Here is a 14,569-nt window from a genome sequence, read left to right as displayed (position 1 = left end):
TCGGAGTCTTGAGGCATGATGAAGCCGTGGACTTGGGCCTCGTGAAACTTAAACATAGTATTCTATCAACCAGGTACGTTCCAAGAATGCCGATCGTCGCATGGAAATAGCATGACAGAGACTGAATTATCAAGCAATAAGCATTGACGGAGATTGTAGTGTCCTAAGACCGGCGGCTAAGCTGCAAGGGATGAGGGCGATGGCCGAACACCAAGACTGACGCACTTCCGACCCACAGTCGCGCAAACGCCTTGGGCGCTTACCACCAGATAGATAAGTCGCACCAAAGAATATTTGATCCAAACATTTGGACTGCCTGCTTCTTGCTAGGCCAAATCATACACGCACAGAGCGAAGCTTGTCTGACGACTCGAGGATGGCGTCGGCTACCAAGGGCAGCCTGCTGGTGGAATATGACTATCCGCAGCGATCACGATCTCGCTCGCTACGACGCTGGCGTCGACCTATTGCTGCGATAATCCTGATTGCATTTGTCGCTCTGTTCCATTTTGGATCGTCTAGCAGTATTCTTACACCCTCGTTGGTGGCTCCTAGGAGAGACTTCTTGGAGGGCCTACACAAATGTCATGAGATTCGGAACCGGACTCTTCAAGAACACACAGCATCGGCCGATCGATTCAACCCACGATGGAACCCCTTATCCGGGCAGAAACAAGCCATTCTCATCCAAAACGCCACTCTGTTTGATGGAGACTCGACCCGTAATGAATTGGTTGATATAATCTTCGACGCGGGAGTCATCCGGGCTGTGCTCCCCACCAACTTAAACAACCCAGTGCCCAAAGATGCTCGTGTCCTCAATGCGCATGGTCGGTTCATCACACCTGGTCTGGTTGATATGCACTCTCACCACCTCCTACTTCCATTTCCAAAACTGCCCTCTACCAGTGACGTGAACGAGCGACCGCTCTTGGGACCAATAACTCCGTTCGTGCGCGCGCTCGATGGCTTCAAGCCCTACGACCCGGCGATCAAAATTATTGCATCGGGCGGCGTCACCTCATCACTGGTTCTACCGGGCTCGGCGAATATCGTCGGTGGTGAAGCCTATCTCGTCAAAAATTTCCCGCGTCCGGGCCCAAACGGTGAGCCCGTTGTGGAAGAGCTGCTTTTAGAAGATGGCCGTCCAGAAATCCATCGGCAAAGGTACCTCAAGATGGCTTGTGGGGAGAATCCAAAGCGTGTCTATGGCAATACTAGATTGGGCTTGGCGTGGCTCTTGCGCGAACAACTCGAGAAAGCACAACAGCTGCTTGATCGTCAGTCCTCCTGGTGCGATGCTGCATTTGCGATTGAGGGAATACCTTTTGCGCAAAGTCATCATATCTCGAGCTTCATTGAGAAAGAAGGAAAGCGACCCGAATCATTTGAATTCGAGACCCTTCTGGCGCTTTTGAGAGGAGAACTCAATGTCAATGTGCACTGTTATGAGCCGGAAGACTTTGAACGCATGGCTGCTGTTTTGCATGAACTTGGTGTCCATCCTCGAGCCTTCCACCATGCACTTGAGGCATGGCAGGTGCCCGAACTTCTTAAACATCTAGAAGAGTTAGTATCTGCACCTTCTACATACCCACTAATCACTAACGACACCAGGAACATTACGATCGCTACATTTGCTGAGAATGCGCTTTTTAAAGCAGAGGCGTACGGAGCCAATTTGAGAGGCCCGAAGATCCTAGACGATCATGGGGTTAAAGTTGCTCTAAAATCAGTAAGCCCCTGTTGAAAGTTCTTGAGGGAAGATCGCCCAGTTAACACGACACACAGGATCACACTGGCGAAGGAAACTATGCCAAAGACCTTATGTAAGTAGGAGATTTGTTTGATTGTTTTTCCGCCATTTTCTGACTCTGTCATAGTCACCAGGCAGTCGTTGCTCACTCATTCGGTCTATCTGAGGAGAAATCACTTCAGTCTGTGACATCAGTGCCTGCTCGATCAATCCAGCAAGACCACCGTATTGGATACGTCCGCCCTGGGTACGATGCGGATCTAGTAATTTGGGACGATCATCCCTTGCAAGTCGGCGCGACTCCCCTTGAAGTGTTCATCGACGGCCGTGCTCTCTTGGAAAATGATTATGGCGTAAAGGAATTGGAAAAGACCACGGGTTTGTTCAATCAAGAAGCACCAGTGGTGCGACCATTTGTTTCCGATGCACAGAAAGACGACATCTGTGCAAGAGTCAATAAATCAGTGCTTATCACCGGAATCAAACGATCTCTGATTGGCACCCCAACCCATGTTGACAAATCTGCACAAGGTCTTGTTCTTTTCATTGAGAATGGCAGGATTGCATGTTTTGATAAGGAATCGACATGTGCTTCCTATTACAAGGACGGAGAAATCTCCCATATTGCACTGAACAATGGGTATATAACGCCGGGCCTTGTGGCATTTGCTACTAATCTCGGAATACAAGCAATCCCGTCTGAGAGCTCCACCGGCGACGGAACGGCAAAAAGCGGAGATATACTTAACGAACAGAAGAGTGTCCATTTCGCGAAATACGGTGTGCATCTCCACGGCAGAGCATTTACGAGAGCTCGAATTGGTGGCGTCACAAAAGCGGTCACGCCTCCACACGGATCTGGCATCATTGATGGAGTCAGCGTGGGAATACGGACCAGCGAAACAGCCACCATTTTGGAAAGAGGTATTTGGAAAGATAACGTTGCTCTTCACCTGGCAATTGGTCAATCGGCTAAAGGTAGGTGATGCAGATCAAGATATTGTTATTTCTTGCTAAGGAAACTAATATTGTTTTACCTTTTCAAGATGACAGCACGCCGACCATCTCTTCTGAGATTGAGCACCTCCGTCAGATACTAGAAAAGGGCCAACAGGATAGCCAAGATATATATGCCCAAGCTGCGAACGGATTACTGCCTGTAGTCGTACGAGTATTCAATGAGGTATTCATGATGTTCCTACCGTCCTTATTTTGGTCAACTCGAAGGGAGAACTAACAGCCATTTCTCAGGACGATATCGCCCAACTGATCTTGATAAAGCGTGACTACCCTTCGGTTAAGTTGGTCATCCATGGTGGACACGGAGCTGCTTTAGTAAGAAATCACTCATCGTGCCCTATATTCCTTGAAAATGTCTTTTTACTAAATCGTTGATTGTACAGGTCGCCAAGCCACTGGCAGAGGCAGACATCCCAGTAATTCTCACTGGAAACCACGGTGCCCCTGACAACTGGGAAAAGAAGAACGTTCTAATAGGACCGCCCCTGAGCGAAAGTCCCGCCAAGATTCTGATAGACGCTGGTGTCCAACTGGGCCTGGCAGTTCGGAGCGACTCGGCTGTTCATGGCTTGGCACAAGAAGCTCGATGGGCCGGCAAGTATGCGGGTCTGAGTGATGAAGAGGCCATTGCCCTTGTCTCTACCAACATTGAAGAGATCTTGGGTCTTCGATCAGCAAGCGAGCATGGTGGAGGAGAAACCAAACCTTATAGTGGAGATATTGTTGTCTGGGAAGGCGACCCTCTGAGAGGAGAGGGATCTGTCGTCATTTCAATTCAAGATGACAACAAGATTGCAGACTGTTGGCCTTACACTGCAGATGCCATTTTCTGAGGTTGTCTCATCGATGGGGTATGAAGTGGACATGGATAAATAGGGGAGTTGCGTCTCGTCACAGCTGCAAGTAGTGAGGATCCCAAAGTGCCACCACAGTGAAAAACATTGTACAGAGTATGGGTTAAGCTTTGTAGCTCGTTGTAGCAAGTAGATATTCTTCTGACTGGAAATATACGATCATGTGAAGCTTTCCTCCCATGCGGTAGCACAATATACGGTACGAGGTCAGGACATTGAATCTAGATCAAATTATAAGACAATACTCGGGTACCATGCGCATGAACAAAGGCTGATCATGGAGAAAATGAGGACAATACCATTGTGTGACGGCCAAGAACGGACGGGCTGATATATTTTCCAACGGATCTCCTAACGGGAAGGGGCCTAGCCAGCTGTCAAGCTTCTGATTGCTTGGTCGGATGACGTAGGTGTAATATGCATGCAGCGCTAAGTTATCCACACGGGGAAGGATGATAGCATTGGCACTCGAATCAAACGTATGATATCTGATAGATCCAGAGAATCTTCTCTACAGAGTCGTCTCCTTTGGGACTAGATCACGCCATGAGTGCTTTCTAAGCGGGTCTAGCCTGCTCGGGCTAGGCGTCAGCTGACCCCCTCCGCTTCCCCAGATTTCCCCGAGGCCCGTCCCGTCACTTCACTGTGCGCCTCCATTTTCTCTCTCCCAGCCCCCTTGTCAGCGGCGTTTTATTATGCCTTGATTGTACAGAGTGTTCCTTGTTGGTGCGGCCTCGAGAATGAGCTTTAGCAGGAAACGTGTGGCGTTGGCCTGTAATTTTTGTCGCAGCCGGTAAGCCACAATGGCAATTCTCCCTTCCCCCCTTTCTCCGCCCGCATTGGTCGGGTTTGTTTGTCGTGAGCTAAGAGCAATGGATAGTAAGCGACGATGTGATGCCCAGAAGCCCTCGTGTTCCACTTGCTCCGAACTAGAAGTCGAATGTCACTACGATGACTTGCCATCCCAGAGGTGGGTCGATAGCCGCGCCCCGCAGTTGACACATTGGTTCTCACCTTATACCGTATAGAATCGACACCTCCGGGGGGACGCGGGAAATACTCAGTCGCCTTAAAGACATCGAATCCCTTCTCGAAAGCCAGTCGGAGAAGATAACCGCGCTTTCTAACGGGTCGAACGCATATACTCATAACCATAATGCGGCCACTCCACAAAGCCAATCGTCCGTGCCGATGACCGGTGTGCAATCCACACAAGCCGTCACGTCCGCTTCATGGCCATTTCCGGGGTTGGATGTGCAGTCGGAATTAGCGAAGTTGCCACCTTTGACAATTCCAGTTAAACACAAGACATCCTCCAGCTATCTGCTGAGCTTGCCGTCCATGAAAGCCCTGATCGGCGAATACCCCCCGGATCTGTTCTTCTTGCTGGAATCAAGAAGTCAGTTACCACCAGAGCTATCATTTGAGCAATTGTCCAAGCCCAGGCCGCAACTCAACATCAGGCGAGAAGTAGCCGACGAATTAGTATCCACGTTCTTCACGTTGGCTCATCCGAACCACCCAATCTTGGAGCAGGCTGAATTCGAGGAGATTTATAATCGATTTTTGGAAGTTGGTCCTGACTCCAGCATTCCGTCTGCGCTCTGTATGGTTGTGCTAGCTCTTGGAGCTGTCGCGGCTTCACCTCTCAAGGCCCCGGAATTTAAAGTATCGCCTCCGGGCATGGAATACATGCAACATGCACTGCCCACGCTTATATCGCAGTCATCCTGGTCGTTTTCGTTCAACCTTCTACTACCACAGGCCCTGGTACTCGCCAGTGTGTACTTTGCATACATTGTCCGCCCACTGCAGAGCTGGAGACTGATTTACTCGGCGTCTACAATTCTTCAGTTCAAACTGTCAGGGTAAGTATGGGAGCAAATCTAAAGACGAGAGGAAGTATTAGAAAAACGCTGATACGATTGTAGAATGGATGCGCGGGAGGAAGGACCAAATTGGCGTGAGAGTATCATCCGTCTCTTTTGGTCCTGTTTCCTCGTAGAATGTGATCGACTAGCAGAGTTGGAGCTGCCACGAAGCGGTCTGCAGCAGCTGACTGACGAAGTTAGCCTTCCCAGCTGTTCGAATCTCGGTTTAATGCAATCTACGTGTTACCTGGCTGAAATCTCTGTTCGCCGATTGCTCAACAGAATTCACAACTCACTGTATCCCAGCAAGATGCACCTATTGACTCTTTCATCTACCACTCTGATGACTCCGGATGAATTCTCAATCGAGGACGTTTCTTCCATGATCAATGTGTCCGATGAACTACACGAGCAGCTCAAAATGTGGCACTCTTCGATACCAGAAGCCTTTCGCCCAGTCTTAGGGATGGGAATCCCCCTCAACCCTACAAACCCTCGCGAGGCGATTCTTCGAATCCGGTATTTCGCTGCCCGACACATCATTTACCGGCCGTTTGTGCTGTATATAGCCACACACGGAGTTGGAGGAACAACAGAGACCATGATTGAGAAGGCAGGCATTTGCATCGAGAGCTGTCGGTACTATATTCACAACACTTCGCAGGTCATGACCCAACCAAGCCAATACACTTGGACGTTCTCCCTATCGTAAGTGCAAACTGGCTAGAGTGTAGCTGCTTTCTGGATGTGCTGACAGAAAGCAAAGAACACTGGGTGCCATTGTGGTTCTCACGCTCGCTTCTCTAAGCCCCAATTTGCGGCATTTCGTTCCCGACATTGACGAGCTTCAACAACGGGCGATTGATAACATACGTCCCTGGGCATTTTCCAGTCTCGAAGCTGTAATTATCATTCTGGAGGATATACAAAGAAAGCAGCGATTGCTATCGCGCGTCTGAGTCGTCATCTCAATCATGCTCAATGAATGGGGAATAGTGATGTCGTGGTTAACCAAAAAGCTAAACCAGGCAGTCCAAAACGCCGTACATGCACAGACTATTGTTCATAGTTCGTCTCCAGTGGGCTGGGCGATAATCTCAAGCCCGATGTCGCTTCTCCAAAAGCTGCCATTGGGGTATGTGTATTTCTCCAGCGCCTCTTCGGTGTATCCGGTCGAGTAGCCAGGTGCCAGAGGGGTGACATAATGTGCGTCTTTGATCTGCGAAGGATGGCGCAGATTCTCACGGTGGCTGTCCGCCATCTCCAGCATCGACTTGCGTCCGCTGATAGCGATGTAATCAATTGTGCTCAGGTGTGAGGTCAGTTCAGTTAAGCCCATGGCACCATTATGAGGCACACACGGGACGTCAAACTTCAAAGCCATGAGCATGACCGCCTTGGATTACGTTAGCTGCGGCATATTTGTTGGATGGCATGTCAATGTCACTTACAAGGCACTCGTTGACACTGCCGAGACGGACAGCGTCGATTTGGCACACATCGGTGGCCTCGGCCTGCAGGAGCTGCTTGAAGGTCACACGGTTCTGGGCAGCCTCGCCGGTAGCCACGCCGACTCCGTATGGCTTGAGAGCCTTGCGGATTGTAGCGTGACCGAGGACATCATCAGGATTCGTGGGCTCCTCGATAAACACCGGCTTGAACTCCACCAGCTGCTTCATGTACTCGATCGCCTGTGGGACACTCCAAACCTTGAGCAAGAATTAGCACAACTGAAGTAAGGCATTTGAGCGGTAACGCCTTACCTGGTTGGCATCGATCATAATCTGGTGTCCCTTGTCATACCCCAACACCTCTCTGACAGCCGATAACCTCTCCCGATCAGCCTCAACGCTGGTGCCAACTTTGAATTTGAAAACGGTGTAACCGGCGGCAATGGTATCTTCAAGCACCTCTCGCATGCGATCGCCAGAGAAGGCCAACCAACCCGGTGACGTGGTGTATGCGGGTACTGCAGTGTTTTCAAATGCTTCTCGCATGCGATCCTGCTTGCCCTTTTGTGTTTTCTTTAGCATCTCGATACTCTCCTCCGGCGTTATCACGTCAGTAATATATCGGAAGTCAATACACCGAACAATCTCCTCTGGGTTCATATCGCAGACAATCTTCCAGACGGGCTTGTCCAGAATCTTGCCCCACAGGTCCCAGACCGCGTTCAGAACCCCCGCTACCGCCAAGTGTGTGATGCTCTTTTCCGGGCCAACCCATCGATATTGCGAGTCCGAAACCATGTACCGCCATGTCTTTCCCATATTCCGTGTGAGCTCGTGCATTGTCTTGCCTACCACGCGCTTTGCGAAAATGTCGAGTGCCAGACAGATCAGTTCGCTTCCTCGTCCATTGCTGAATGCCTGTTCAACACCGAGTTAGCATTGCTTGAGCTTTCCGCGGAGCTTGGATGAAATGGTTGTTCTTACAATCCCATCGCCAACCAGCCCATCCTGGTTTGTCTTGAGTTGAATATACGGATGAGATCCATTTGTACCCTTGTGCATTGCATCCGACCCAACGCCATCTAAACTAGTGGGAAACCGCAGATCCACGATCTCGAACGACGTGATCGTAACATCATGTTCTGTGACTTGATGGGAGCCCATGATGGACGATTTGACTGCAGCGACTTGACCAGAGTGGACAGGACGCAAAAAAGCCTGAAAAGTGTTGAACAGATCCAGTCGGCAAGAAAGCGAGATGCAAAGATTCTTAAATGAACGGGAAATTAAGCTCCGTGTGTACCTATCGGTACTACCCCACGTGGAACACAAACAGCACAACCTGACCTCGCGATGGTTGAATCTCCCACGAACCACCGTCGGCCCCACATGACGCACGGGCAGGTTCCGCGGTGGGGCTGCCGCTTCCCCCCGCTGCCTGACAGAAGGTTATCAACTTATCTATGCGGTCTTCTCCACGAGCTGATCGAGATGCTCGGATGCTGTGTTCTATTCTGTACCGAGAGATGAGATCTGAGAGCTCCGTCAAGTTCGGGTGCTCGGGGACCCTGATTCACTGTGCGATGATCTCAGTGGCATGGCGTGGTACCAATTGTTCGACGGGCACCTTCGGTGGCTTGGACAATTCCATGGCGTATGCATCAGCTGTCATCGACCGCATGACGTCCGTTTGATCTAGACCAAGGTTATCGGCCCAAACATTCAGACGAGAGGGGAATTTTGTTTACCCGCCAAAAGAGCCCAAAGAGGAAGGTAGCTTATAGTACGTGAAGACCGACAAACATTCAACCGGTGGGCCAATCAATGATGCTGGCCTCGATGGGTTGGGTAAGCTCTGTGACAACCATAATTGTCCCACATTAAAGTACAACTTTACACTGAATGAGCTCGGGGTGCTTAGGCGCATCGGCGGTTTAGATGGTGATTTGACAACACGGAGCATTGTGCTCAATCTGATTAGTGAGGACATGAGAGAAGAATGGTCAAGTATAGATGCGGTGGATGCTTGCCTGTACATGGCGTTCGAATAGACCTTAGATACACTACCGTTAGAATTAGAGTTTCTTTATCAACCATGACTAGGATGTTTGGCTCATCTTAATGGCCTGTGTCACGAGATCCCTGACCGTCTCTCGGAATGGTCTATACGAGTACCCCAACTCCTTCGCTGGCGTTTCACCATCCAACCCGTAACTCTCATCGAGAGCCTGATCCTCCAACGTCACCTTCCCCCTGAGCGACTCAAATTCCTCGGCCATGATACTAGCCGCCAGCCCATATGAAAATCGCTCCGGCGACGCAGGAGCATAACGCCGATTCCCGACCCCAGGATTCAACAACGCCTCGACATGCGCGACAGCCAGATCCCGGACGTCGATCCAGAACGGCACCCGCGACACAGGTAGTGGGTTCGCCCCACTCGCAATCTTCCACAGCATGGCATTGGACTCGTTCAGCCGGTCCACGCTCGGCACGGGGTGCACCACCGGGCCAAACGTCATGGGCGGACACAAGGCCACCAGGTCGAACGCGGGTTTTTGTTCCTTCACGTACGTCCATGCCTCCAACTCCGCGAATTTCTTCGACCCCCGGTAAGCGACGACCGCGCTGGTCGCTGGGTCCGCGGCCTCCTCGTATGTCAACGGGTTCCAGTCCGCCGCGGTGAGTGTGAAATACGGCGGGCCCTTGCGGTTGACGTTTATGATGGAGGCGAAGGATGAGGTGAGCACGATGCGGTGGATTTGTGGGTTCGTGGAGGCGGCCTCGACGATGGCGCGAACGCCGTTGATGGCGGGTCGGATTAACTCCTTCTCGTTGTCCGTCGTGTCGTAGGTAAATGGCTGTTACGTTGGGAGAGTGCGGATTTTAGTTCCGCTTCCGCGTTTGCTTGGAGAGACCGGAGAGGGGCAGGAATAAGTTGATGAGGGGTTGGTATGGCCGTTGGGGTTCACTCACGCTGGCAGTATGGATCACACCATCTACGCCTTTGACGGCCTCTATCAGGCCACCGGGCTTCTCGAAGTCGTCGATTTGTACAAACCCCAGCTGCTTGGCGTACTGCGGTCGAGCCTGGATCATGGCATTGCCTTTTTCCAGCGAGCGCGTTGCCCCGCGTACCCGCAGTCCGCGAGATAGCAGCGCATCGACGATGTGGGCGCCAATGAAGCCGGTGGCACCGGTGACTAGAATCAGTTTGGTCATGGTGAGCGGATGGATATATGCGAGGAGGATGCGAGTAGACGGGAAGTCCGTTGAACGTGAATTTCAGCATGAACAAAGTCAACAACATTGATTGTTATCAATTATCAACTATCGCTTCCACGGTATCCCCGCTGCCGCTCATCCGCGCCGGACAGCGGGCAGATCTGCCGCCTCCCCCCACGGGGCCATCACGGGACCGGACACTAGACCGGACGGGGAAAGAGCAGAAGGATCCATTTTCTCCTCATTTCTCTCTCAGGAGTGGACCTCACCAGCTTACCCCGGACTCAGTCAATCTATCTCTTGTTCTATTCCTCCCATCGGCTCGTGGTGTTGAAGCTTTGTCCTCTTCCTCTGGCTTGCCAGAGTGACAATTGCAACCGACGAGGACAAAAAAAGTATATATACTTCGGAGGATTTCCTCTTCCTTGTCAGTTGCCTGGTCCACTTGAACCTGAATGACACAGGGAATCCACTCGTGATTGCTGTCTTCTCCCTACCCTGGTCATCGGGAATCTCTCACTATTCCGAAATGGCTGGCCTCGACCTTTCGGCTCGCCTTAGTGGGCGATGGCTCATTAGCATGGTTACTATCGCCAATGCCTGGTATGCTTGATATCCCAGTCTTCATCTATCCTAAATTGGCCCCCCGGCGGGCTTGGCCGCCACCGGATTGTCTGACGGGCGAATGATACAGCTCCATGGCGTGGTTCGGTTATGACCAGGGTGTGTTCTCCGGAGTGTTAATTTCAGCCGATTTCAAGAAACACTTCCCGGAGACCGACGATGCTGACATCTCCGGCATCACCTCGAGCTGCTTTTCCGTGAGCAATGAGATTCCCCGCGGGACCCACTGCTTCCCGAGACATCCACAACATCATCATACCGGTAGAAATAAGTGCTGACGGTGCGATTTTGGGACGACTGCAGCTCGGCGCCTTCTTTGGTGCCATCTTCGCCTTCACGCTTGGCGATAAACTCGGTCGGAAAAAGACCGTCGCGCTGGGTCTGGCTTGTAATGTGATCGGAGCGGTGCTGCAGGTCGTCGCGTGGCATCTGCCGCAGATGATTATCGGACGTGTCATCAATGGCTTCGGAATGGGCCTGACCTCCTCGACCTGTCCGGTCTACCAGGCTGAATGCTCGAAACCAAACGTCCGCGGCAAGCTCGTGGTCGTCGGATCCCTCTGTAACACCGCAGCATTCTGTCTCGCCAATTGGATGAACTACGGGCTGTATTTCCAGGGCGAAGCGCTGCAATGGCGATTTCCCTTGGGCTTTCAACTCATATTCCCCATCATCGTAGCAATGGCGCTAGTCCTAATCCCGGAGTCCCCGCGATGGCTCCTCCTCCAGGACCGACCCGACGAGGCGCTGCAAGTGCTGGCGCGATTGCAGGGCAAGGGCAAGGATATCCACGACGCCGATGTGTCGGCGGAATTTCTATCCATCCAATCAGCGCTGCAGGTGGAGCGTAAGGACCGCGTGCCCACGATGGACGTGTTGCTGTGTCGCGACAAAACTCAGACTCTGCGCCGACTGCTGCTCTCTTGCGGAACGCAGTTCATGCAGCAGTTCAGTGGTGTCAATGCGCTAGGATACTACCTGCCTACTCTGTTACAGCAGAGCGTGGGTCTCGACGAAGAGGAAAGTCGCCTGTTGACCGGGATCAACGCCACCATCTACCTGGTAGCCGCCTTCTGCTGTCTGCTTATCATCGATCGCTTTGGTCGTCGCAAGTAAGGATTCGAATCCCTGCCTATATGCCACTTCGCCTAAAGCTGACCATCCAGGATGATGCTCTACGGTTCCTTGACCATGGGTTCATGCTACCTCATCGCGTCTATCTGTCTGAAAGTAGCCGCGGACGACCCGTCGCGCGAGCGCCTCGTAAGTCGTCTCCTACCTACTTCTGCCAAAATATTCAGAACTAACATCTCTAGCTCGGCCGCGTCACCACCGCCATGTTCTTCCTCTACTACTTCTTTTACGGCACAAGCTTCGCCAAAGTCCCTTGGGTGTACAACTCCGAAGTAAACTCCCTGGGATGGCGTACTCGCGGCGCGGCAGCCGCCACGGCAACGAACTGGATGGGCGGGTTCATCGTCACGCAGTTCACGAAAGTCGGTGTAGATAATATCCACTGGCGATTCTACCTGAGTAAGTCCCCCTTTGCTTTGCGCTTCCCCAACCCTCTCGAATAGGCTGTGTGCTAATGGAATGAACAGTGTTCGCCATCATCGTCTGGGCCTACTTCCCTGTAATTTACTGCCTGTACCCCGAAACCTCGCGTCGCACGCTAGAAGACATGGATGAGATCTTCATTCGTCATAAATCGCCCATCGTGTGCGGGAACAGGTCGTTGACGCAGCGGAAACGGCCACAGGAGTTTGTCGAGGCGGAGTCGAAACGCATCGAGACGATGGATGAGGTGGTTGTTGGGGATTCAGTTAAATGTGGGTCGGCGATTCATCATGAAAGAGTTTGATTTTGCCGAGGGGCTTGGGTCTTATATAATGTTATTGGATGTACAGGGAATGGTGTTGGCTTGGAATGGCTGGGTAAAAGGAGGTTAGATGGGCCTTGGGAATGAAATACTGGGTATCGATATATAATTTAATGAACATAATTGAGACATACTGAACGAAAGGTAAGCTCGATCACAGCCAGAGAAGCCAAGATCTCATGCAGGACCGAACTAGACATACAAGGATGGTTAAGTGAATCCAATCGCCATCCCCACCAGCAATGGCGTGCTTATAAAGGCTAGAACAGAGTAAAACCCCGCCATGCATTCAACCTCGCAAATACCCCAAAAGACATGCATGATCAACATGTCGGACGCGATAGAAAAGTCCCCTCAGGCAGCCGAATCCCCCATCTCGGAGAAACTGACGTCGAATACCCAGACGAAAGAAGACACGCATCTGCCACAACCCCGCGGCACAGAGACCGAGGCTCAACAAAAGTGGTATCAGTATTTCTCGCCCAGCGACACCCCAGCAGAGAGACGTCTCATATTGAAGCTCGATGGACTGATCATCGTGTTCTTGTTCCTGGCGCATTGGGCCAAGGTCCTGGATTCATCGGCGACGAGCACGGCCTACGTGAGTGGGATGAAAGAGGACTTGGAATTATGGGGGAATGAGTTGAATTACTTGAATACGGTCTACATGTACTCCATCCTGATCCATTCACTTGCACCTCGTTGTCATTGCAAGACTAATATGCAATTAGGGTTGGTTTTATCACGATGCAAATTCCATTGACGCTTCTCGTTCGTCTCCCCCACCACATGATGATGCAAAGTTCGCACCAAATAACTAACTCACACACTCCAATCCCTATAGATGACCCGCACTCCAATCAACATCTTCCTCCCCACCGCCGACCTCCTCTGGGGCGTATTCACGCTCGCCCAGTACAAAGCAACCAGCGTGACGACGCTCTACGCCCTCCGCTTTTTCGTCGGCGCTCTAGGCGGTTTCTTCTTCCCCGCCGTACAATGGTACCTTGGGAGCTGGTACAAACGCTCCGAGCTCGCGCGCCGTGGAGCCATCTTCTTCGTGTCGAGCCAGGTTGGGAGTATGAGTTCGGGTTATATCCAGGCCGGTGCATACGCAAGATTAGATGGACGGTATGGCATTGAGGGGTGGAGATGGCTGTATATCATTTGTTAGTGATCTCTTCTGACCTTTGTTAAGCGTCTCGACATACCCGAGAAAGCGAGATAACTAACCGCCATGGCATACTAGGTTTCGCATGCACCATCCCCATCGCCATCCTAGGCTTCTTCCTTCTCCCCAGCACCCCAGATAACTGCAACTCCCGATTCCTCAGCCCCGCCGAAATCACCCTTGCCCAAGAACGAATGAAATCCGAGAACCTGGAGCCCCGAGCTCCCTTTACGATCCCTCGTATCCTGTCGATCCTAAATAGCTGGCGTCTCTGGATCCTCGTGCTCTTCGCATTTTTCTTCTCCCAGGCCGACGGTGTCAGCTCCAACAGCGGTCTCTCTCTCTGGCTAAAATCTCAATCCTACTCCGTCGAGTCGATCAATACCATCACGACTGTTTCGCCAGCCGTGACGATCATCGCATCGATCACTAACGGCGTGATATCTGATATCTATAACGCAAAGGTCATCTTGATTGCCATCACCGCTGTGTTGAATATCTTTGCATGCATCGTGTTAGCGGTCTGGTCTGTTCCGGTGGGATTGAAGTTCTTTGCGTTCTTCCTATCGGGCACGGCGAATGGCATTGCGGCGATTGTGTATGCCTGGGCGAATGAGATCTGTGCGGGGAATGCGGAGGAGAGGGCGCTGGTTATTAGTGCGATGAATACGGTTGGTAATGCGTTTGGGGCGTGGATTCCGTTGTTGTAAGTTTTCCT

The 14,569-nt window shown here is 51.6% G+C and overlaps 9 protein-coding genes across 9 annotated transcripts; 7 read left to right on the top strand and 2 right to left on the bottom strand.

Annotated features, from left to right (window-relative positions):
- Window positions 1-314: 314 nt before the first annotated feature.
- Window positions 315-4,007, top strand: LDX57_012496 (uncharacterized protein). Its single transcript, XM_046094244.1, has 7 exons — window positions 315-1,569; window positions 1,618-1,735; window positions 1,792-1,829; window positions 1,884-2,734; window positions 2,803-2,939; window positions 3,008-3,091; window positions 3,160-4,007. Exons 1-7 carry the CDS (start codon window positions 377-379, stop codon window positions 3,607-3,609), a joined length of 2,871 nt encoding a protein of 956 aa, XP_045950223.1. The 5' UTR covers window positions 315-376; the 3' UTR covers window positions 3,610-4,007.
- Window positions 4,008-4,821: 814 nt separating this feature from the next.
- LDX57_012495 (fungal specific transcription factor domain-containing protein) lies at window positions 4,822-6,460 on the top strand (the record flags this gene model as incomplete). Its single annotated transcript, XM_046094243.1, has 3 exons — window positions 4,822-5,498; window positions 5,562-6,209; window positions 6,268-6,460. 3 exons carry the CDS (start codon window positions 4,822-4,824, stop codon window positions 6,458-6,460), a joined length of 1,518 nt encoding a protein of 505 aa, XP_045950222.1.
- A 104-nt stretch (window positions 6,461-6,564) lies between these two features.
- LDX57_012494 (uncharacterized protein) lies at window positions 6,565-8,116 on the bottom strand (the record flags this gene model as incomplete). Its single annotated transcript, XM_046094242.1, has 4 exons — window positions 6,565-6,897; window positions 6,953-7,210; window positions 7,265-7,870; window positions 7,937-8,116. 4 exons carry the CDS (start codon window positions 8,114-8,116, stop codon window positions 6,565-6,567), a joined length of 1,377 nt encoding a protein of 458 aa, XP_045950221.1.
- Window positions 8,117-9,051: 935 nt separating this feature from the next.
- On the bottom strand, window positions 9,052-10,174 carry LDX57_012493 (uncharacterized protein; the record flags this gene model as incomplete). The annotated part of the gene is made up of 2 exons (XM_046094241.1): window positions 9,052-9,813; window positions 9,929-10,174. 2 exons carry the CDS (start codon window positions 10,172-10,174, stop codon window positions 9,052-9,054), a joined length of 1,008 nt encoding a protein of 335 aa, XP_045950220.1.
- Window positions 10,175-10,242: 68 nt separating this feature from the next.
- On the top strand, window positions 10,243-10,545 carry LDX57_012492 (uncharacterized protein; the record flags this gene model as incomplete). The annotated part of the gene is made up of 1 exon (XM_046094240.1): window positions 10,243-10,545. The coding sequence occupies one exon, from the start codon at window positions 10,243-10,245 to the stop codon at window positions 10,543-10,545; it is 303 nt and encodes a 100-aa protein (XP_045950219.1).
- A 161-nt stretch (window positions 10,546-10,706) lies between these two features.
- LDX57_012491 (sugar porter family MFS transporter) lies at window positions 10,707-12,662 on the top strand (the record flags this gene model as incomplete). The annotated part of the gene is made up of 6 exons (XM_046094239.1): window positions 10,707-10,780; window positions 10,872-10,998; window positions 11,105-11,913; window positions 11,968-12,064; window positions 12,118-12,334; window positions 12,403-12,662. The coding sequence occupies 6 exons, from the start codon at window positions 10,707-10,709 to the stop codon at window positions 12,660-12,662; spliced, it is 1,584 nt and encodes a 527-aa protein (XP_045950218.1).
- Window positions 12,663-13,008: 346 nt separating this feature from the next.
- On the top strand, window positions 13,009-13,443 carry LDX57_012490 (uncharacterized protein; the record flags this gene model as incomplete). The annotated part of the gene is made up of 1 exon (XM_046094238.1): window positions 13,009-13,443. The coding sequence occupies one exon, from the start codon at window positions 13,009-13,011 to the stop codon at window positions 13,441-13,443; it is 435 nt and encodes a 144-aa protein (XP_045950217.1).
- An 81-nt stretch (window positions 13,444-13,524) lies between these two features.
- LDX57_012489 (uncharacterized protein) lies at window positions 13,525-13,854 on the top strand (the record flags this gene model as incomplete). Its single annotated transcript, XM_046094237.1, has 1 exon — window positions 13,525-13,854. One exon carries the CDS (start codon window positions 13,525-13,527, stop codon window positions 13,852-13,854), a length of 330 nt encoding a protein of 109 aa, XP_045950216.1.
- A 191-nt stretch (window positions 13,855-14,045) lies between these two features.
- Window positions 14,046-14,561, top strand: LDX57_012488 (uncharacterized protein; the record flags this gene model as incomplete). Its single annotated transcript, XM_046094236.1, has 1 exon — window positions 14,046-14,561. The coding sequence occupies one exon, from the start codon at window positions 14,046-14,048 to the stop codon at window positions 14,559-14,561; it is 516 nt and encodes a 171-aa protein (XP_045950215.1).
- Window positions 14,562-14,569: the final 8 nt, after the last annotated feature.

Source organism: Aspergillus melleus, assembly GCF_016097325.1.
Source record: "Aspergillus melleus strain CBS 546.65 chromosome Unknown contig8, whole genome shotgun sequence".
Taxonomy (NCBI): Eukaryota; Fungi; Ascomycota; class Eurotiomycetes; order Eurotiales; family Aspergillaceae; genus Aspergillus; species Aspergillus melleus.
This window is presented reverse-complemented; position numbering and strand designations above follow the sequence as displayed.